This window comes from Phycodurus eques, chromosome 20 (genome assembly GCF_024500275.1).
Source record: "Phycodurus eques isolate BA_2022a chromosome 20, UOR_Pequ_1.1, whole genome shotgun sequence".
NCBI lineage: Eukaryota > Metazoa > Chordata > Actinopteri > Syngnathiformes > Syngnathidae > Phycodurus > Phycodurus eques.
The window spans coordinates 1819313-1843469 of record NC_084544.1 but is presented as its reverse complement, the minus strand read 5'-3'; the positions used below and the strand labels follow the sequence as shown (position 1 = coordinate 1843469).

General features: G+C 46.1%; 1 protein-coding gene across 3 annotated transcripts; it reads right to left on the bottom strand.

Moving 5' to 3' along the window:
- Window positions 1–6669: 6669 nt before the first annotated feature.
- yrk (Yes-related kinase) lies at window positions 6670–24073 on the bottom strand. 3 transcript variants are annotated; one of them, XM_061664430.1, is made up of 14 exons: window positions 23513–24073; window positions 20445–20496; window positions 19474–19769; window positions 19167–19269; window positions 17714–17812; window positions 17481–17584; window positions 16243–16392; window positions 15813–15977; window positions 12161–12316; window positions 10589–10768; window positions 9494–9570; window positions 9255–9408; window positions 8937–9068; window positions 6670–7890 (listed from the first exon to the last, which is right to left on the bottom strand). In XM_061664430.1, the coding sequence occupies exons 3-14, from the start codon at window positions 19724–19726 to the stop codon at window positions 7682–7684; spliced, it is 1782 nt and encodes a 593-aa protein (XP_061520414.1). In that variant the 5' UTR covers window positions 19727–19769; window positions 20445–20496; window positions 23513–24073; the 3' UTR covers window positions 6670–7681. The 3 variants fall into 3 exon arrangements, with proteins under 3 accessions (XP_061520414.1, XP_061520416.1, XP_061520415.1); XM_061664432.1 differs by lacking the exon at window positions 15813–15977 and having other exon boundaries at window positions 23513–24072; XM_061664431.1 differs by lacking the exon at window positions 12161–12316 and having other exon boundaries at window positions 23513–24069.
- Window positions 24074–24157: the final 84 nt, after the last annotated feature.

Below are 24157 nucleotides of genomic sequence, written 5' to 3'. Positions count from 1 at the left end.
TTCAAAAATAAAATGAAATGTTACAAACAAAATTGAAACCATAACTGAAAATGCTTGTATTCTATATACAATAAAAATATCTAAAATAGTAAAATGAAAATACAAAAACCAATAAAAAAATAAAAACTAAACTAATAATACCAATCAAATACAATCAAAATAAAGAAAATAGAATTCAAATAGAAACTATTGAAAAAGTATAATAAAACCTTTATAAATTACAATAAAAAATGTTTTATAAAATAGTAAAAACAAAAAGAATCCAAATACCAACATTTTTTTATATTAAAACAAAAAAGAACAAAAAGATTTTATGAAGACAAACAAATATAAAACAATACAAAAATATACACTATAAAATAATTTAAAAAAAAAAAAAAGTGGACACACACATGGCCTTAGACTTGCCAAAACTAAACACACAAAATGAAATATCTAACACAGTATAAAAATTATAGAAATTACTTAATGACATGATTAAAATGTTGACAAAAAAAAAAAAAAAAGACCCCGAGGGGCCGGCGCGCTTCCTCGAGAGAGAGAGAGAGAGAGAGAGAGAGAGAGAGAGAGAGAGAGAGAGAGAGAGAGAGAGAGAGAGAGAGAGAGAGAGAGAGAGAGCGGTGGCCGCTCTCTCCGCCGCCTCTGCGACCCGGACTTCCCTTCCTGACTCCTCTTCTCCTGCGCCCGTTACCGTGGGAGACGCTGCCGCAGCGCCCGTTGCCGGGGCGACGGCCGCCGACTGTGCGGGCAACAATGGCCGCCCCGTGAGCGCTCCGGATGCAGGTGCCGACACCTCGTCACGGCCGCGACACACACAGACACACACACGGAAACGGTGACTTCTGTCTACCTTGCACGCACACAAAAACACACACATGCGCAGTGCATTCATCCATCTTCCTCGTTTCTCCCTGACAACTCTTCCTCTCTTATCTCCTTCCCTCCCCCTCTGACAACCTCCTGCTTCCACTTTCTCTCTCTTCATCCCTGCCTCGCTCGCCCTCTCTCAGGAGGTGCGTGTTCTCACGCTCGCACGCACGCGCACACATGCTCGCTCACTCACACGCACACACTGTATGCAAACAATCCTTTCGTCCCTCGGGGGCACACACGTTCTCAAAGCGTGTGTGTGTGTGTGTGTGTGTGCGTGCGAGGTGAGGAAAAGGTAGAAAAAAGCCTATCAACAGCCCCCTGGCTGCTCTGTTTAGCTCTTCATAGTGATGTGATGACAGGGTAGCTGGATGGTGTAGTGTGCGTGCGCGCGTGGACGAGAGTTGAGAAGAATCCCTAACGAGCCTCGGCCTCGGCCCCTCCCTCCTCGCCGCGACTGTTTTGAAACGCGCGCACGCAGACGCGCCCTCGCACTTTAGAACTCTGACGCACGAGCGCCGAATGAGACTTTTTTTTTTGTTTTGTTTAAGCACAAAAACCCGAGACACATACAAGCGTGCGTGTGCGCAGCAGACAGCGTGTCGAGCGCGCGTGTTTTCCCCATCTCTCCCTCCTCTTTAATAATTGAGCAGATTCTGTCCAGCTTGTTAGGGAGGTATACAGCAGGTTCACACCCACCCACCCACCCGCCCGCCCGCCCGCTCTACCTCCCTCCCCCTTCGCTCCAGCTCTCCTGTTCTTTGACCTCTGCATCCCCTCCTCTTCCTCTGCCCTCCATCATCCCCTCGCCACCGTCCCTCTCCTTCACCGTCCTCCCAAAGGTGAGAGGTTGAAGTTTCCCTCCCCGCCGTCAGAAGTAAACCGGCTGCAACCAGCACTGCGAAGTGGGGGAGCACGGACAGATGTGTGCGCGCGTAGAGAGTGAAAGTCAAGCGTCACTATGACGTCAAACTCCGGCACGGGCAGGGTTTTTCCGGGCTCAAATTGGGGCACCGTCCGGTTCATCGGCGCCCCACATTTTCTGTGACACGTACATTCCCCACCCAATCTCGGCCCCCTTCTCACCACGCATACCACCACCCGCGCTCTCCCTCCCGGCAGTTGTATTAACCTCTCGGCTTCTGAAGTCTGCGCTACTTTTGGTTGATGTTCTTTTCAATTTAAAAAAAAAAAAAAAAAAAAAAAAAAAAAGTCACCTCATTCTTCCCAATATCATTATTTAAAACGTTCGGTCGGGATCAGAGGTGTCAAACTCATTTTTGCTGCAGGCCACATCGTAGTTACGGTTTTTTTTTACGGTTTCCTTCGGAGGGCCGTCATGAGCGCCAACACGTATACAGTAAATGTACAATTGTCTCATGTTATTACATATACACTAATAAAATCTATAACTATATGTGAAACCAGAAGCCAGTAAAAAGTTGTTAATTCAGTTTATTTTGAACTGGGGATGGGTCACAAAAATGTTCGCAATCAACATTATATAAAAGGGAAGACGATTTGCAATGTTGTTATTTTAGCAAGAAAATGAAGTCGACGCACTTGGTTTGCTTTCGCGGGCCACATACATTGATGTGGCGGGCCGGATGTGGCCCCCGGGCCTCGAGTTTGACACCCGTGCTCTACATGATCGCGGCACCTGTTTTGAACCTTTTTGTCACCATGCGCTATGATGTCATTTTGTCATGAGATCACACTGTTCAGTTTGTTTTCTATCTATTTGCTTTGATTTTATTTTACCTTTTTTTTCTTTTAACTCTGCTTTCTGCTGCCGGGTTGACTCCGCAAATGTTCTCAAGTGCCTAACCTTGATAAATAAATAAATGTGCAATGGCGCCTTGAGATACAAGTTTAATTAGTTCCATGACCAAGCTCATGACTCACAACACTGAAATCTAAAAAAATCTTTCCCCATTGATGAAATGACTGAAAAAATAAATTGTTGTAATGTATCTTTAATAAGATAAATAGCACTCTATAATATTGTATTTTATGAAATTGGTCACAACTCATATCATACCTAATTAAATGAATGTAGAGTTTGCACCACATTTACTCATGTAGAAAACTTGGACAAAGTGGACGCCCCACAATAGGACCATACAATCATGTGACATCTCCCGGCCAATCGGGCGGAACCTCCAAAACAGAAAAAAAATCATTTTGTGACGCTGTTTGGGACTTTCGAATCGCGCTGTTCCCAATCCCGACTGTCATACAATTTATAAAGAGATGTTTACCGCTGGATTAAAAAATATATAATTTGGTACTAAACCAAAGTAAAACTACGTGCTCAATGAAGACTGCGTTGTACGGCCATGTAAACAAGAGGGATACACCGCTGCAGTTTTGTGGGTATTGCTCAAATGAGTGTGTTTTATAGTGCTCTATGGCTATCGCCACACTTCATCAAAAACACCCCCAGAAAGACTGTACTGATTAAAATAAAGGAAATGAAATATTAATACAAATGAAAATAAATAATACAACACAAATTTATAAAATACTATCAAAATTGAATATAATAGAAAGTACAAAATACAGTAAAAATTAAATACAATAATAAAAATAGGACAAGAAATACAATACAAAATGATAACCTGTATCATTAAACTGTAAAAATATACTGCTAATTAAAAAATACAATACAAACATACAAATAATTACAAACAAATCCAAATATACAGGATACAGTATCAAATCATAAAAATAAAATACTTTAGCGTCAGGTCGCAGAGCAACAGGTGCAAGCAAAATAAATCCTGGAAGCCACCTTAGCCAATCGGCAACCACCAAAACAAAACCCAAAACTGCACTCCAGGATAAGGGGAAAGAACAAATAACGGAGGAATAGGAGACCCAAAAAAAAAGAAAGAAAAAATCAATCTGTTGATTGATTACTCACAATTGTTTCCCAAAATCCCTTGGCAGAATAATGCAACCCCAGGAGTTGCACAATAATGTGGCTTTACATTATTCAGCCTTCCGAGACTACGCTCGTAACTTCAAACTCTCAAATTATCCAAATTAAATGATGCTGTGAGAAAGAAAAAGAACAGTCTTGTACTTTTTAAAAACTGAGAATAATAGCATAATAGAATGTAAAGAATGGCACCAGTTTGTGCATCATTTGAATTCAATGAGCATTATGCTGCTCCTTGTGGTGGGCATGATTTGGCCACCGGGGGTAGTATAATACAGACGTATGATGATACACGAAGAAGACGATCATCACTAATACAAGCTGCAGTAATACTAGTCATTTTTGCAGAGGATAAAAAATATATGCCTGTGAATATTGTTATGTTGCATGTGTTGCTACCGTTTGTGTTCAAAATTCTGATGTTTCAAGGTTCATAAACATAACTACTGCAATATCAGTGCGAGTTCCGTTAGCCCATCGATTGGCGTTTTCCATTATGTGTTAGCATTAAGCTCGCAGACTTTGGGAAGACATTTCAGAAGTTTTGGTTTAGTCGTACAATAAACCTCAACTGGGAGTGGCGACTGACAGCTTGATGCCTCTTTTTTGGAACAATTGTTCACTATCTGCCGAAGTCGTTGAGACTGATTGTCCTCCTCGTTGCCAACGAGTTTGCACAAGACTCCATTTTGGCTCCATCGTGACACAAAAGCAACCCAATTCTTGACGCCAAAGCGACTTTTTTTTTTTAACCTTCTACAAATAAGCAGAGAACACAGTTGGTGAGTGGCAGCGGCAAGCGCTGCACATACGCATGCACGTGTGCTGCTGTGGCATCAACCCACACGCCTGCAAACTGCAGCAGGGCTCAAACAAAAGCCACTTCCACCACACACGCACGTGCACGCGCCGCGTGTTAGGTGCGCTGACCCCGCCAATGAGGACAGGCGCGACGTCGACGGCGCCACAAGGCCGTTGCCATGACAACTAGCATCGTTCGCACAGGTAGCGCGCACAATGCTGTTCTGCCTTCCCATCTCCTCTGACACACAGACGCACACTCCAACACACACGCACACACAAGGACATTCGCTCGAGACTGACAAGACGGCTGCCGCGTGCCAAGCTGAGGCCATTTCCTTTTCTTTCCGACATTCGGAATTATTCATCACGTCCAAGTGGGATGTGCCAATTGGGAGAGAGAACGAGGGTGAGACACTGAGAGACACACATGCACGCACGCACACACACAGACTGAGCGTCCGTCTGCATACTAACGGAAGCCGCAGCACAGCCAGCGCACGTCTCCAAGGGGCCCTTAAATAACAAACTGTCACTGGCCAGACACTGACATTGACTTCTCTCTCGTTTACCCCCCCCCACCACCACAGCACATACAAGAGCTGATAATTACCAATGAAGAGCGTCTCTCTCCTTCTCTTGCAGCAGAAGCAGAAGCGGCCCTGTTGCCTCTGCAAGATGAGCTGCTGCTGTTGTGTTCCAACAGCTGGGGGAGGGAGGAGGGGTGAGAAGGAGGAGGGGGGTGAGGAAAACTCCCGATGATGACGATAATGATGATGAGTGTCTGAAAGCTTGCATGTCGAAAAAACTATCTTGGCATGCAAAAAGTCCTGAAGTCAGCTAAAGGATAAGTGAAGTGTGGAGTTGTGTGTGTGCCCACATGGTCAGGTGGCAGGCAAAATATACCAAATTCGTGAGAAATACGTTGACATTCATGACATATCGACACTATGGGTGTTGTGGTGTGCACGCATGCAGCGGTTACTCACTCGGCCGGATGATGGTGCTCAGCGGCGGACCGACGCTCCGCTCCTCGCCCGACGAGAGGCGCCGTTGCCGGGCTGGCTGCGCGGCATGTCGCGGTCAGCTCCTCCTCGCGACGGCAGAAAAAAAACCACACAAAAAAAAACAGATGTAAATAAGGAAGAGGTGGAGGAGGAATGTCCGAGTGGTCCTGGTTCGGTGACGAGATGAAGGAAGCAGCCGAGGAGGGGAGGAGACGAGCGAGTGCTCGCACGCCTCTGCAGCTCCAGCCGCTGTGTGTGTCTTGTGTGTTTCTCCCCAGTCCGCAAGCTGACTGTGCCTGCTGTCAAAAAGCCGTCCGGCTACCCGTAGCTTCGCGTAATACCTGCGGAACTGTGGGAGTTGTAGTTTTCTAACGTTTACGCGCCATACATTGGTTTTTCGAAACAAATAACTAAATTGAACAACTTAAAGCGCACTAAAACAGATTATTATGACAGTTAAGTGAAGTTTATACATCGTGTCTAGATTAGAGACGTTTACTTTTGTCACTATAACCGAATAAATGGCATTTTCGCAACTTAACAAAATAGCTAGCTAGTTAGCGCGCTTGTTAGCGGACAAGCTAGATTGATAAATAGATAGATAGAAAGCTAGAAAGAGAAAAAAATTGAAAAATAGATAGATCTTCACTATTGAGAAACATACACGTATTTAATTCCACGAGGCAATTTGTGGTGGGCGGACACGCCCGCCGTTTTCCTTCGATTCATCCTTCGCAGTCCAAAGTATCGCGATAGTGGTCCCGTGACGTGTAAAATAAATAAATAATGCAAAACAAGACTACAATGAGCCCTGAAGTGTTGTGAAGTACAAAACGATACTTCCATAAATGATATTAAATAACGTTTTCAAAGTAAATCAAATTATTAAAAAAGTTTTTTAAAAAACAACACAAAATAACACTTGAAAGAGCCCTGACCGGTAGTGTTGTGAACTACAAAACAAGATAACATTTTCAATAAAGTTTAAAATAGAATGACAACACAAAACCAGACATGAAAGAGCCAAATAAACGATTAGAGATCGTATCCAAATATATCTGATCTTTATTACAACAAACATGACAGGGTTAAAGTCCACATAAAAAGGGTACAATAAAAAAAGTCCAGAAGTATGACATTTCCCTTTTTGCGCTTTCATCCTGCCCTCCCAATGAATGAATGAATAAATGCTGACTTTGCTATAGATATAGTCTTTGTGATGTGTTAAATTAAAAACCTCTAAAATATCAAAGTCATTCCTCACTGTCTCTTTCTCTTGACTCACCGGCACGACTTTAGGTAAAATATCTTGGATTTGGAAAAACTGTTAACACCAGAACTCACTGATGTGTTCAAGTAATCCTCTTGAATTTGTGACGTCAAATCCCAGGGTTCTCAAACCTTTACAAAGGAAAAAAAGAGGACTATGTTCTTAAAAAATACACCTTTTGTTCACGATAAAAAATTTAAACAAATCTATTCCAGTAATAATACTCCTTTTGTATGTATACATGCAGGGATGTCAGATTTACGTGATGATACTGTATGTCACAATCATTTCGCAGTTTTTAGCTGGCCAAAACTAACCTAGAGAGCAGTAATTGGTTTATTAAGTTTGTTTTATTGGCACGACATAATAATTTATTGCATTTAATCATTGCCTGGGGACCTCAGTTTGAGAACCACTGTTATAATCTATACACACACACACACACACACACACACACACACACAAATGCTTCGTAATGTTTGCTCTGTCAAAACAGGATGATTAGTCCGGACGGATGCCGAAGAGGCTGGAATGGATGGAACAAACCAAATATGGCGGCTGAGGAAGAAGAGAGGATCATGTGGCATGTTGCATCTCTCCTCCCCAACCATCTACATCGTCCTCCTTGTTGTCATGGTTACCGAGTAAAGCAACATCACTGCAGGGCCCGATCAGCCGAGGTCCAAGCGCGATTCCTCGTCCGTCCCGAAAGGTTGCGGGAAAAGGCAGCGGTTGTTCTTGTTGTTGTAATGTTTGTTTTGTTCCGTGAGTTCTTGTGCGTGCGCGTTGTCACAGGTTCTCGCCGGGTTGGTACTGCGGCTCGGTGGCGGTGAAGTAATCCTCCAGGAAGGACTGCAGGTACTCGAAGGTGTGCCTCTCGTCAGCCTCCCGTCGCCAGCACTGCAGCATGAGCTCGTGGAGCGAGGCGGGGCAGCCCGGGGCGCAGGCCATCCGGTAGCCCCGCTCCACCTGCTCCAGCACCTCGCGGTTGTTCATGCCTTCCGGGGATGGAGGGATTCGGTGAAGGATGGAGGGATGGAAGAGGAGGCGGGCAAATGGTGAAGTCATGCACGGGGCGTACTGACAGGACAACATTCTGTACACTTGCGCTAATGAGATCCAATATAAGAAGAGCACTACAAATTGAAAACCTTTGAAAATGGCATTTCCAGCCCTCATTTATCCAACCCTAACGAGTGCAAACTTTCGTATTGTCCACCAGATGGCACAACTCTTTCCCATTCGAAGCGTACAGCAAAATCTTGCCGTGAATGGTTGACCGAATCATATCGTATTGTATAGTTTCGGATCACATCGCATCAAAATTAGAGTGCCTCGTATCATTTCATATCGTAACGCATCGTATTGCAATGCATTGTGATCGGAGTGAATTGTATTGTATCGTATCATATCGGAAGTGGGGTGAATTGTACCGAATTGTCTTGAAATTGGAGTGAATAACGTTGTATTGTATGGCATAGTATCGTAACTGGAGCAAATCGTATTCAATTGTATTGCACCGTATCGGATTGTATTGTGTCATATTGCATCGTGTCGTAATTGAAGTGAATTGTATCGTAATTGGAGTAAATCTTATCGTAGTGTGGTGTAATTGGAGTAAACCATATTGAGTGGTATTGTATCACAGTATCGTAACTGGAGTGAATCGTATCGTATTGCATTGTATCCAAATTGGAGTGAATTGTATTGTATCATATTAATCGGAGTGAATCGTATCGTATTGCGTGATATTGTATCATCCGGTATCATGAGTGCGTGAATCGCATTGTGTCATTATCGGCTTGAAACGTATCGTATCGCAGGCCGTCATATGGTAATTGTACTGCATTGCAATTGCAATGAATTGTATCGTGTCGTCTTCCACTGTATCAGCTTGGACAATATCATAGCAGATGCTATCGTGAATGAACTGCATTGCTCCTCATTTAAAGCGTGTGGCAAAATCATTCATTCCACAGGTCGTTCAACGAAAAGCAGCAAGTGACCTTTCCCAGATTGTTGTGAAACGTCCAAAAGTTTTCACCTGGGTAGGGCACGCGGCCCTTGGTGATGAGCTCGGTCAGCAGGATGCCGAAGCTCCAAACGTCCGACTTGATGGTGAAGCGTCCGTACAGCGCCGCTTCCGGCGCCGTCCATTTGATGGGGAACTTGGCCCCTGCAACCATGGCAACAAGGCAGCGTTTATGCTTTCATAATCACACATTACGTGCCGATGGGTATGGAAATAGACGACGAGCACAGAGGCAACCAACACTTCATCATTGCGACATTCTGGCACGCGACTTGCCATCTTTGTCTGCACACACACACACACACACACACACACACACGCTCGCGTTACCTTGTCTGGCGGTGTACTCGTTGTCCTCGATGAGCCTGGCCAGGCCGAAGTCCGCGATCTTGCACACCAGGTTGTCTCCGACGAGGATGTTGGCGGCGCGCAGGTCTCTGTGGATGTAGTTCATCCTCTCGATGTAGGCCATCCCCGCCGCGATCTGAAACGCCAAACCCCGCGTTAACACGTCACGCGTGCGCCGCCAGGACTGCCACGAGATGTGATCTCCTTATTTTGTCGAAGACCTGCGCCGCCATGTCCACAAGCTGCGGGAGCTTCAGGTTTTGGCCCTCGCCGTCTTTTAAGAAGTCCAGCAAACTTCCTGGAAAGCGAGAGCGCGACAGGAAGTGATGATTCTTCATTTATGGGATTACGCATATTGAAAACATCCAAAGTGACCCACTAAAAAGTTTCTCCATTAAGCCGAAACTAGGAAATTAGCTACGTTGATTTTGCGTTGAAGAAGTATCTCATCATAGAGGGAATTGCATTGTTCATATTCTATCTCATTATATTCTATCATATCGCATTGTATCCCATTGCAGCGCATCGTCATCGTAGCTAATCATGTAGTCAATAATAATTGGAATGAATACTTGCTATCGGATTGCGTCATACATTATAACCAAATGTGAGGTTGTAATTGGAGTGATTTGAATCATATCCCGTTATAGCAAATCGTAACGGAAGTGAATCGTATCGTAATCGGAGCGAATTGTGTTGTGAATACAATCATATTGCATCACGTTGTATCATAACTGGAATTCATTTTATTGTTTGTATTGTACTCCATTGTACACAATCTCTATCATATCGTATCGTAACTGGAGTGAATTCTATCGGAAGCGGACTGAATCCTCCTGTATCATAATTTGAGCAAATACCTGGTATCGTACCATATCAAATCGTGTTGTAATTGGAGAGAATCACATTATATTGTAGCATGTCATGTACTGTTTCAATTGGAAGGAATCGAATTATATGGCATTAGATCGTATTGTAACTGGGGTGAATCGTATCGTAAGTGGAGAGAATGGTAGAATCGCATTTATGGTATCGTAATATATTGTATCGCCTCATGATTGGAGTCAATCATATCGTATTGTATCAGATCATATACCGTTTTAATTGGAGTGGATGGAATCGTATCGCATGATATCGTCGTAATTGGACTGAGTCGTATGGTTCGCATTGTATCGCGTTGTGCAGAATTGCATCACGACGCCCCCTCGTCGGAGTCCGCCCAATCGTAATCGGAGAGGCTCATATCGTGGGTGCCGCGTCGTTTTCGGTGACGGAGGCGCACGCCTCACAGACGCGCGCATTCGCACGCGACGCACCTTGGCTCATGAACTCGGTGATGATGTAGATGGGCTCCTCGGACACGACGGCGTAGAGCTGCACCAGCTTGTCGTGGCGCAGCCTCTTCATGATCTGAGCCTCCTCCAGGAAGGCCTCGGGCGACATGGTGCCCGGCTTCAGCGTCTTCACCGCAACCTTGGTGGTCCCGTTCCACATGCCTGACATTCACACGCGAGCCGCGTCAAGAAGCGCACGCGGGCTGTGAAGGATCGTCGGTTTAGTGCATGCGGCTTGCGCGTCAAATCGAAGCGAGCGAGCGAGCGCATGCGCACGCTGCGACGCGTGGAAAGCAAAACCCGAGCCACGTGGACAGCGCTCGGCTGGCTTGCCGGGACAAACCAGACGTTTTCGAAGGAATTAAAAATAACGCACACAAAAAAAGAAATATCGAAAAATTGTTGTAAACCAATTGGAACTCAAATCGGGTATTTTTTTCAAATGAATACATTTCAATATTGAGTTTTTACAACAATCACGCAAGAATATTTACCGGTGGGGGGGAAAAAAATGAAAGTACTGGTCTAAAGTCTTGGGTCACCACTACATTTGTTGTAAACACAGTAATTATTTCTTAGTGCCTTCATCAACACAATTAAAACTGCTCCAGTTTGTATTTTTTAATTTTAAATCAGTTACATTGAATGAAATCCCTTGCTAATTTCACAGTCGTAAGATTGTGGTAGTGAGCGATTATTATATTCGGAATATTCCATGTTTCGATGCCGCAGAATATTTGGGAATTCAAAATTTCAAAGCCAAGAAATAAACAGTGAAATCATTTGTTTTTACTTCCAAATTGTTGTTATTATTTATGTATTTATTATGACTTGTTAAGCTACTATTTTTTAATTGAAATATGTTCAGGGTTTACCACTATACTATACTTTGCTTTTAGTTATACCTAAATAAAGGATTTTGCGCTTTTCTTTTGAGTGGAAAAAACAACAACAACTAAAACGTCGTCTTTTGTACTTTACAAAAATACAGTATGAAGATAATTAAATGGAACGTAAAGATTTGAACGGTTTTGGCATCATGATTTAATGCTCGAATTCAACAGGGCCTGGTTCTGGGCTGCGCACTTTGGCCACCAGGAGGCAGTAGAATACAGAAATATTACACTTCGATTTCACGGCGTCACTAAACTGTATATTACATCAGTCATTTTTCGCAGAAGCTAAAGAATATATGCCTGCGAGTATTGCTTTATTGCATATGTGCACGTGTTCGAATATCCGTCGCTTAAAGGGTGTAACGACCGCAGCATTGATGCCAGTTTCGCTCGCCTGCCGACAACGTTTTGCATTCTGTGTTAGCATTAAGCGAGTGAAGGTTTATGTCGTGCGCTTCCTCGCTCTGTAAAGGACTAAATGAAGTGAACGTGTATTTATGCTACGCATTTGACGATATTAGAACCGAGGTGCTGTGAAAACGGGTCATTACAACAACAAAACGGGTGGTCGCCGAAGACTTTTGCAGAGGACAAAGCCACGCGGGTCGATTGCGTTTTTTGTTTTTGTTTGTTTGGTTTTTTTTTTGCGGACTCTCACCCATCCACACGTCCCCAAAGCAGCCGTGTCCCAACTTCCTCTGCAGGGACAGCATGGACCGGGCCACCTCCCAGGCGTCCCGGCCCAGGCCCACGGTGAGCGGCGTGCAGTTGGGGCAGGCCTTGGTCAGGTAGTAGCACAGCCCGTCGTTAGTGTCTTGGGATGGAGGGATGCATGGAGTGGTAGAGTGATGGAGGGACGGGAGGAAGGGTGACAAGGGGGGCAGGTGAGACGATGATGGTACATGCGCATGCGACGACGACGACGGCGGCGACAGAGGGCGAAGGGTCCGGCCGTGCACACCTGGATGCACGTTTTTCAAAAGTAGTCCAAATATCATTATGCGTGACCAAAAAAAAAAAAAGTATTGGGACACGGGGACGCCCCGCAAAAGAGGAAGTGAAAAGTAGCGAATAGCTTGTGTGACGATACAGTGGCACTGGGAGAATATGAGGCTATATGGCGATACCTGAATATGTATTTGAAGAAGACGAATTGTATCGTATCGTAATTGGCGTGAATCGAATTACAGTATATATCATATAGTATTGCGTTGCGTCATAATTGGAGTGAACCGCGTCGTATCTTATAAATATCGTATCCCGTTGTAATTGTCGGGGATCGTATCTTATCGCATCACGTCGTATTGCGCCGTAACACGTCACATCTGTACCGCTTCGCAATTGGAGTGGATCAATTTCGTATCGTATCGCATCGTAATTGGCGTGAATGGTATGATATTGTATCGTACCGAATAAATGAAGTGAACGGCATCATATCCTAAATGTCGTATTATAACGTTTTGTTTTGCATCGTATTTGTATCGTTTCGTATCCTATGGTACTGTATTTGGAGTAAACGATATTGCATATTTCCATGTCGTACCCCATTGTATTGCATTGTGTGACATTGCGTCATATCACAGTATTGCATCATATCGCATTGCAATTGGTGTGAATCGTGTTATATTGAATTGTGTCACGTTGCAATTGAAGTGATACGCTTCGTATCGCATCTTACCGTGTCGCGTCATGATTGAAGAACAGTTGAGCGCGAACGACTCAAAATCAGTCTGGCGTGCATTCCAATCGCTGACTAAGTCCAAGCGACGATCCCCCCAAGCTGAGAACAATAGCACACTAGCCGACGACTTGAATACCTTCTACTGCGGATTTGAAAAGGACAGTTTCACTCCACACACCCGCCCGGCCGCACCCGCGACCGCAACCGCACCTCTGACTTCCGCGTTAACCATCCACGAACAGGATGTGAGACGCATCTTCAAACAACAGAAGATTAACAAAGCGGCAGGACCGGACCACGTGTCCCCATCCTGCCTCAAAGTCTGCGCGGACCAGCTCGCTCCAGTCTTCACTCAGATCTTCAACAGATCTTTGGAAATGTGCGAAGTTCCATCCTGCTTCAAACGCTCCACCGTCATTCCAGTCCCCAAGAAACCTGCAATCTCTGGTCTGAATGACTACAGGCCTGTCGCTTTGACATCTGCGGTCACGAAGTCCTTTGAACGTCTCGTGCCGGACCACCTCGAGAGTGTCACAGGTCCCCCGCCGGACCCCCTGCAGTTTGCCTACCGAGCGAACAGGTCTGCGGATGACGCGGTCGACACGGGACCGCGCTTCATCCTAGAACACCTCGACAGCGCAGGGACCTACGCGAGGATCCTGTTCGTGGACTTCAGCTCAGCGTCTCACCTGCCATCTGCCAGTGGATTTACAGCTTTCTGACGGGCAGGACGCAGCAGGTCAGGCCGGGGGAGGCCACCTCATCCGCACGCAGCGTCAGCACCGGGGCGCCCCGAGGTCGTGTCCTCTCTCCGCCGCTCTTCTCTCTCTACACGAACGACCGCACCTCGGCGAACCCGACTGTCAAGCTCCTGAAGTTTGCAGATGACACCGCCGTCATCGGCCTCATCGAGGACGGCGACGAGTCCGCATATCGACGGGAAGCGGAGCGGCCGGAGCCGCGGTGCGGCCGACGCGACCCGGAGCCGAACGCGCTCGAGACGGTAGAGATGATCGTGGACTTCGGGAGGCGTCCTTCGCCGCGGCTGCCCCTCACGTTGTCCGGCCGCCTCGTGTCAACCGTCGAGACCTTCGAGTTCCTGGGAATTACAATCTCTCGGGACCCGAAGCGGGCGACCGACCTCGACTCCGTCCTCCAAAAGGCCCGGCGGAGGATGTACTTCCTGCGGCTTCTGAGAAAGCACGGCCTGCCGCCGGAGCCGCTGAGACGGTTCTACACAGCGGTCATCGAATCGGTCCCGTGTTCTTCCATCGCAGTCTGGTTCGGCGCCGCTACAAAAAAGGACAAACTCCGACTGCGACGGACAATCCAAACTGCTGAAAGGATTGTCGGTACCCCCCTACCCGCCATTGAGGACTCGCACGCTGCCAGAACTAAGACAAGGGCGCGCGAAATCCTCTCGGACCGTCCGCACCCCGGTCGCCGGCTCTTCCGGCTCCTTCCCTCAGGTAGGCGCTACCGATCGACGCAAACTAGAACTAGTAGACATTCCGACAGCTTCTTCCCTCTTGCGATCAACTTCTTAAACACCTAACCTATAATTCCATTACAACAAGCTGGCAATTTTTTGACTTGAGTTGGTTGTCACATTTCTGTGGGGCCAATTATTATATTACTCGTGCACTCACTGTAGTTGTCTCGCCATGCTGCACTATTTGCATATACTGGCCACTCATGCCAGAGTAGCATCTGCTCCATTTGCACACCGATTGAGGAGTATCTGTAACATTTGCACAACCGACATTGTCCCAGATGATCGCACTACTCGTCACTTTAAACCGCATCCGCTCCTTGAAGTCTCGGCGCCCTTTGCACAACGGTCATTGCGCCGGACTATTGCAATATTAGTCGTTCGAACTGCTCTAAGTGCTCGAGGACTCTGCATCTTTTTGCACAATTGTTTTTTTGTCAATGTCTTTATGTCCCCAAAGTGTTCTGTAAATTGACCGTCTGTCGTACTAGAGCGGCTCCAACGACCGGAGACAAATTCCTTGTGTGTTTTGGACACACTTGGCAAATAAAGATGATTCTGATTCTGATATCACTTCATACACTTTGTAAAAGTATCACGCCGTAATTGGAGGGAATGACTTCGTATCGTATTATATCGTAATTTGAGTGCATGATATTGTATGGAATCGCATTGCATTGTAACTAAGGTCACAGCGGGACTATTCTATCGTAGTATTTCGTTGACGATAACGGTAGGATTGCGATACAGCGATATCGGAAGAAATCGATCATCATACTGTAGATTTATGTTGGATAGAAAAAGTGAAAAACAGCAATATCGACATTTAATGCACCGATAACTTATGTGAATAGAAATGATTCGATACGCATCTGAATATGATGTTTTGTTGTTGATCTCGAGACGTCCATGCTTGTCCCAATACTTTTGTCCCATGAAGCTTTTGTCCCATAGTTTACCATGTTCATAAACACAACACGACGCAACGAAAGCCGTTTCTATTTTCTCTTCTTGATTCAATCCAGGTCTGCTTCTACCGGGACCCCCGACAATCGCCCCCAAACCCTCATCCACCCCTCGCCCCAGCCCCAGCCCCTCCCTTCCCCGCCCGGCACGACACCTCCCCATGCGTCCTACCCATCCAAACTTCTCCAAACTGGCCGTTGCCCAACTTTTTAATCAGCTGCAGGGATTCGCGGGGAATCTCCCACATGTCCTTGGTCTTCACCGATAGGTCGGCCAGCTTGGGCATGCCCCGCTTGCAGCTGCCAATCAGGCGGCAGCACAGCCCCGCCGCTCGTTCTGAGCCAGGCGGGGGAGGGACAGCACGCAGGAAGTAGAAAAAGAAAACACATGAAGGGAAAAGGAAGCAAAACATGTTTGCTTGGGCACACAGAATCGCACTTGTTTTGTTCCTGCTTTTTGGTCACCTCCGCACAAACGAGCGTCACGAAAAGTCAACGCTTGACTTCGGGAGCAACAAACAGAGAACAATGAGGCGAACGATCCAAAGAACGTCAACTAAAAGCAGAAACTTCAAACGGTTCCAACAAGTTGCGAGCGGTACCTGTGTAGTGCGTCACCAGCTGCTGCACGGTGTCAAACTGAGACCGGGTGGTGATGTAGTAGCCGCCGTTGTCCAGCTTGCGGATCTTATAGTGCTTCACGTGGTCTCCCTTGTTGTCGTCCCAGTCGCGGATGGACAGCGAGTAAGCGCCTGCCGCGCCCCGAAAAAGGACGAGACGCAATTTCAGGGATCCCGCGCCACAAGATTAGAGTCCCGTCGCTGACAAGTTCAATTCTTACTTGGCTCGTTTGCCGCGCGGCTAAAAATACTTCCATAAAAAAGGCGAGAGAAATAGATACCAAAAATATATACAATCAATGAACAATAATACAAATTGAACCATAATTCAATACTAAATGACATCGAAAGCTAAAAGCAGATCCAAGAATATAAAAAAATGGAATAAAATAAGTACAATAAAAATATATAATACAAAAAAACGTGTGTGTGTGTATATATATATATATATATATATATATACAAACATATAATCAAATAAATCAATTATAATATCAAAATAATGATTAAATGATATTTGAAATATTTTTTTTTAAATAACATAATTGATATCTAAAACTAAAGAATATAATGGATAAAATAAGATAATACAATTAAAAAATACATAATACTTACAAAATAAATATAATAATGAAAAGATCACTTTAAAAAAAACAATACATAAAAATGGGGAACATTTTGAATTTAAAAAGAAGTAAATATAAATAACTGATAATATATATCAAATGAAAATGTCTAAATTACACTATACATCTGAGCAAAGTGACCAATGAAAAGCCTGTCTCTCAACATTCTGTCCGACTTTTTTGTTCTGCAAAATAAAAATTTAAAAAAACTCCTTACATTTTGCATCAAACCTTTCAACTTGCTAACAACTTGCTGGTTGTTGCTGGAACTTTTGGCTGATTTATTTTGGCAGCGTACGCTGGTACGTAATCGAAAGCAACTTAACCTCAAAATTCAAATTCAATTTTCATCGTTACTATCCTAGTTGTGCATGTAGCAATGTGGTTATGATTGTCGTTGTGGTTTGCATCCATAATGTCGAAGTGCACCGGACCATACCGAGAGCCGTTTCGAATATTTGGACCCTCCGATGTAGCTAACAAAGATCTCACAAGGATGTGCAGGTGTATGTGCTCCTGTGTAAGTTTTGAGCAAGTGTGTGGGCGTGTGCGTGTGTGTGTGTGCGTGTGTGTGTGTGTGCGCGGTCACTCAACCTTTGGTGGTTTCGCTCTCGCGGATGAGAAAAGTCCCCCTCTGGTTGCCGTGGCCCAGCAGTTGCCGTTCCGCATCCTTCCTCCCCATCTTTCCGAAATACCACCTGTCGCCATAGCAACATCTGGTCTCTGTTTCTCTCTCTCACGCACGCACGCACACACACACACACACACACACACACACACGCCCAACCTGACCTCCCCGGTGTGCGCACGCGTGTGCGCATACTCACTCCTCGGCCTGTATGGAGTCGACCGGAGCGACGTAGTTGGACGGGATGTATCCGGCGTTGCCCGTGTCCAACGAACGAGCCTCCCACCAGTCGCCTTCGCTGCAATCAAGAGCAGCCAACCATCAAATTGTTTTTGCGCTTTGAGAATTTGCAAGTGAAACGCAAAACACTCCTATCGAAAAGCAGCTTTCCCCATTGAAATGAATGGAGATGCTATTAATCCGTTCCAGCACCTCAAAAAAAACACCAACAAAATAGGAAAAATAGCACTGTACAGTTATGAAAATGTTACACATCATCAAAAACATACAGTAATGACATTGATTAGAATGTAAATAATTTGTAATAAGTTTGTGCATTATGATTTCATGCGGTAATTAAAAGGGAATTGTGTGTCTGGTGTGTGCACCTTGATCACCAGAGTATGGCAATATAATACATACAGACATGAAACACAGAGTTGATGAAACGCAGAAGAAGACCGACGCAAATACGCTACAATAATATTAGCCGCTTTTCACAGAGGATAAAGAATATATGCCGGGGATAGGGACCGGGCCAGACCGCGTATAGCGAAATTCCACGGATAATTGGCAGGCATTATAATCGTGTGGGGGAAAAAAACAAACACAAAATATTTTTTTCAACCCAGAAAATTCTTGAATGGGCGGGGCTAAACCACAAATACGCATTTTTTTTGGGTTGGTTCCCCAAAAAAGGAAAAAAAAAAAAAGGGAAAATAAATTGAAATTTTGAATTTTTTTTTTTTTTTTTTTTTTTTTTTAAATCCGCGGATCGCTGGAGCCGTCTCTGTTTTTGGGTTGCAACTGTTGGTGTTCAAATCTAAGTTGATTAAAGGTCGATAATTATATCAATGCTGTTCCCCATCAAGCGGCAAAGTTCGGTTAAGCAACGTGTAATTCGCTTTGTTTGACGTTTAATTGGCCGTTCTGCTTATTTATGAAGTTAAATCTGGAGTGACGGATGGCCAGTATCCCTAGAGACAAGTCAAGGAGTGTTTTTGGACTCACGGGGTCGATTATTGGCTTAGTGTCGTGAGGGATGAAAATGCTCCCAAAACACGTGGCAGTTAAGGTACTGCGATGCCCTGGCACGTGGGCAAGGAGAGCCCAACTGTTAAACATACAAATACAAAAGGAGAAGGACCTGCTGTAAACCCCTGCTCACGCCCAGACCCTCACGCTCAGAGTCACCGACGCCAGCGTGGCCTAGTCGCTCACTAGGCCACGCCACTTAAAGGCACACATCCAACACAAATACTACAGTAGTACAGGAATAACATTTGATAAAAAGCAGTGCGTCGTATTGTTGCGTACAATAAATGGGCGTTTATTATGAAAAAGAGGTCACAAACTTGATTCGATACGCGAGCGACGTGAGTCGCAAGCTCGGTCACGTGACGAGTTCAAGTGGCGATCGGTGAAGCGCTTACGTGTTGTTGATGATCTGAAACTTCTCCCCCTTCTGGAAGGTCAGATCGTCCTCCGTGCGAGCGTCGTAGCCGTACAGCGCGATGAAGAGCGTCACGCCGCCGCCTGTAGCGCCCCCCGCCGACAAAACAAGGAACATCCGCTAGTTGCACACTCACGGAAGACTTTCGATGGCAAGTCAGGGTTTTCGTTGCCTTTTGTTTGTTTCAGAGTCGCATAAGCTTAAATTGACAAAATATGTATTTTTGTTGGTGCATCGCATTACTCATAACACAGAATCTGCAGTTGAAAGCGGGAAAATGTGCGTACTCGTGACTCCGGCGTTCCAGTGTTGCGTGTTGGAGTTGGGGAAGACGGCGCCGCCGGAGAATCCCTTGTTGAAGTCCGGTATGGCCTGCGTGGGGTCCGGACAGTAGCGCCCCTGCGCCGCGCCGGCCGCCGCCGACGACGACGAGGCGCCGTCGGCGTCGCCTAGCGACGGCGCGGAAGCGTCGGCGCCGCCGGTCAAGGCGGACGCTTCCGGTTTGGCCGACTTCTTCTGCTTGCAGCAAGCGCAACCCATCGTGGACGCTCGCTCGCGACACGGACGGACGGACGGACGGCGTCTGCGCGAGGAACGGCCGGCCACTTCATTAGGTACACGCGTGACGAGCAGTACTCCTAGTACGACTTAGATGGACACTTGTTTTGTTTCTGATGACAACTGTGGGTAGGTCTTCAACTACTACTCTGCTCTGACAGCATTACCACTACCACAGTATGAACACTATTTGTATGATTACCACATCTCATAGTACAACTACTTAACTTCCAGTTCCTGTACAGTCGGCATACACACGACTATTACTACTACTACTATTATTATTACTCTGGGCAGTAATTCTGGTAGTTTTTTTTTAGCGCTCTGCTATAACAGTACTTCTACTACTACCAGTGACACCTTTGACACTACTAGTACTGCTACTGCTACTTATACTACCGTTTCTACCACTATTAGTACGACAACTATGACTTCTAGTACTCTGCTCTGACAGTAGGAATACACACTACTCATACTAATACCTCCACTTTTACTACTTCTTGCACGAGAACCACTGCTACTAGTTACCATCATTACGACGACCACCACCACCACCAGTGGCACTACCAGCAATGCTACTACTACTTCTATGATTACCCCTAGTACTGTGACTTGTGTCCATTTTGTGTTAAAGTGTCCATTTTGAACAGGTCCTGCATCGTGCTCGAGGTGCAGGTGGAAACGAGAACGTTTTCCTCACCTGATGTCTTCTCTTCTTCTCGCGTCAGATCATCTGGCGGTCAGCATCGCCGCTGCAGCCGCCGCACGGAGACAAAACGTCGGCGTCGGAGGAGGACAAGAAGAAGAAGAAGTTACAGACGAGCGGGGCGAGAGAAAAGAGAGTCAGACGCAAGGTTAGCCACATCCTCTTTTCAGCCTTTCGCCGTTTCGAAAAAAGGACGCCTGTGTCATACTCGCTTGTCAATAGTTGAGCGTGTGGTGAAATAACCTGCCCATGTTTTTACGTGGGGGGGGGGAGCGTGTTAAAAGTTACACCGAGACCGTTGCCTCACGCCAACGGGCACTTGATTAGGTACACCTGCGAGCCAATTCTGCTGCCCTGACAGGGAAAATAATGCTCGAAAACGAAGCGGCCGGCGATTCAAAGTCAGCGCTGCGATATGCGGAAAAAGAACGGTGGCATCAAATCAAAGCTATTTTTAGATGAGCGGGATCATCAGTAATGATGAGTAAAAGTTGGTGGGTCACCTGTGTCGCTTGATTTGTGGCGCGTTTCCGCCCTGGGGCGCAAATGATTGATTTATTGTAAGTACACAAAAAAAATAATTAAACAATTTCACATGTATCATACATTTTTTTTTTTTTTTTCAACAGTTCATTACTTATAATCAAATGATCAAAATGGTGTACCTAATGAAATGGCCAGTGTGTGTCCTTTTCAGAAATATGAAAAACAAGGCCGCTAAAAATTTACACTCAAAATACTCGTACTCTCACGCACACGCACACACACACACACACACACACTATCAGGTCCAACATCAGGGGAGGAACAGGAAGTTAGCCATGTTGACACTTCCTGTCCACTGATCTGATGGCTCCCCCTTTTTCCTGGAAACGCAGGCCACCCTTCATACACTTGCGCACGCACACACAATTGCTATTTGTCAAACAAGCGTAAAAAGAAGTTACCGATGGAGGCCCCGCACTTGAATCCTTCCGCCCCCGAAGCCCCGTGAAGTTCGGTAGGCGTGTCAAACGGGGGCAGACCCACAGAAAAGGTTTCGCAAAGCCCCGCCTGAAAATCCAAAGGAAGTCGGCCATTTGCTTGAACGCAACCATTTTGGCTCGGTAGCACCCGCTAGAATTCAAAAGAATTGAGCCCCTGAAGCCAGTTGCACTGAGCAACTCGAAATTTGGTAGACATGTCTAACAGGAGAAGAGCCACCCAAAAAGTCTCAAGAAGCCACGCGCCAAAAGACACAGCAAGGCTGCCGTTTTGGTCGGAAGCGGCCATTTGGCCATAAAACCGACAGCTTGAATTCTTACTATTAATAAGCATCAGCTTGTGCCGCGCGCTCACATAAATCGTGTCCGCAAAACACCCGAATCTGAGCGACACACCCTTTTCCCGTGCAGATAAGCTGCTTGCGCTGGGGAATTCGACACACACGAACGCGCAATTCCGACGTACACTACCGACTTGTGCACTTTCCCGCTTTCTCGAGTTGTTTCTCTTTTTTTCTAACCTCGCCTCACTCGCACATTCCCAGGAAGCCCCGGCAGGATGCGGAGTGCGGGTGTGCAGGATGGCAGGACAATGGGAAGGCTTACACACACACGCATTTACAGAGAGGCACACACCGAAGGGCGAAGAACGGGTTGTCAGGGAAAAGGCCTGTTTCCGCACCATGTCGTCACATCCTTCGACATTCCAAAGTATTGCGGAGGCCGGTTGCCACGGTAACCGCCAGACAGCGGACAGGTGTGACGTCCGCCTGATTTCCGAGGAAGGCCGCGAGGATGACCGGCGCGGCCCAGCCGCCCGCGCTTCCTCCCCTCCTTCCTTCCTCCCTGGCACGGAAACATTCCGAGACGGCTGCGGCACCGAGCGAGATGGGAACGCCGTCCCGGGCGTCTTCCCGCGTGGGAATTTTCAGTGATTCAGTGGCGACCGATCCCCGCTTCACCTTTCAACTTTGCTGTTTAATACTGAGTCATTATGGGTATTTTCGCTCACTTCAACTTCCTTTTTTTTGTCTACATGTCACTCAGTCGGCATTCCGAAGTGACTCTGCGACATCTCACACGAATGCACAGTGAGAACATCAGCGCCCGTTTGGGAACTTCATATCCACTTAATAGCCGACTTCTAACTAGAGACGAGCAAGTACCGACAGAAGGTGTCGGTATCGAGCCGATACCGGCCTGATTTCAAGGTACCGGGTATTCGTGAAAGCTGCCGATACCCGTCGTCGATACTTAAGGCCCAAAAATCCGACATCCCCCTCGCCAATATTGGCGCTCTCACACATCGGCGAATCGTCATGTGCGTCACAAGGAACGAAAGGTCTTTGCTCACAATTATGTCATCGTTGTCCATTGCAATTTTCCCAGTGGTATCGGTACTCAGTATTGGTGAGTACTCGAGTAAATACTCGTACTTGGGGGGGGAATGCTATTGAACATGCTTACTTCTACCCGAAATGAAACTAATAACAAAAATCCATGACGCACCACAAAAAAAAAAAAAACACACACACACACACACACCCACACACAAACCGGGAACATCGGAGCCTGTTTGGGAACTTCATATCAACGTGACCTTTATCTTGAATAAAACTAACACAACAACGTATGGGTCACCAAATGAAGCAGAACACACACACACACACACACACACGAATGCACAGTGAGAACATCTGGGCCTGTTTGGGATCTTCATACCAATTTCATGCCAGACTTCTACCCTAAATACAACTAGTAACAAAAGCCCTTGAGGCTCCAAAAACACGGCTAACACACACACACACACACACACACACACACACACACAGTGGGAATATCTGGGAACGGCACGGCCTCTTTGGGAACTGCAGATCCACTTCATATCGGACTTCTACCTAATTTTAAACCCGAAAACAACAATCCACGGCGCACCAAACAACACAGGAAACACACCAAATTCCGATTTTGAAGTATTATGCAAGCGATTCCTGATGTTTTTTGGGAAGTAAAAGCCAAACGAAGTCTTTAAAATGAATCAGTAATCAGGAACTCCATAAAAGTCAAAATGTTTCTTACCAGCGGGATGTCGTCGCCTGTGAAGCCGGGCGTCCACTTGCTCAGCTGCTGCGCAACTTTTCGACGTGAGCGTGCGTGCGTGCGTGCGCGCGCGCAAGCTGGACCGGAAAACGAACAGCAACGGTCCAACCCACCGCAGCCCGGAGCGCGCACGGGAGGGAGATGGCGCCACTAGCCGATCACACGCACACACATTTCCGCTTTTTGCGCAACACATTGTTGATTAATGACCAATAGTAGACTCTGGATGCTGGTGACGTCACGACAACAGCATCCGTTGTCTGGTTGCAAGTGGACTAAAAGCAATAGAAAAGTTTCTAAGTGAGTTTTCGCCGCAGGGGGTCGCGTTTGGGACGTTACGCCCACTTGAGCCGCTCAAAAGAGGAACAAACTGCACTTTTCTTTGGGCTTTGTCTCCCTCTTGCGGTGGTTCGGTGCATCGCACTAGGAAATGAAAAGCATGACATGTAGCAACAACACAAACGGCTATGACTCACAGATCAAGACAGAAAGATGGATTAGATCAATAGAAACGTAGTAGAGCTAGATATATTGGACTTATTGGGCTAAGTGGGTATACAGTGGACCCCCACATACTCACAGTTCAGCAACTAGGGGATTGCGTTTTTTTTTTTATTTTTTTTT

Bases quoted from the DNA above. Each gene is read 5' to 3' on its own strand.
- yrk (XM_061664430.1), bottom strand. From the start codon at position 19,726: ATGGGTTGCGCTTGCTGCAAGCAGAAGAAGTCGGCCAAACCGGAAGCG. The intron at 9,409-9,493 runs GTCTTCGACAAA...TTGGCGTTTCAG, and splicing joins TTGTGGACATGGCGGCGCAG to ATCGCGGCGGGGATGGCCTA. The intron at 9,069-9,254 runs GTAACGCGAGCG...CCATGGTTGCAG, and splicing joins CGAGTACACCGCCAGACAAG to GGGCCAAGTTCCCCATCAAA.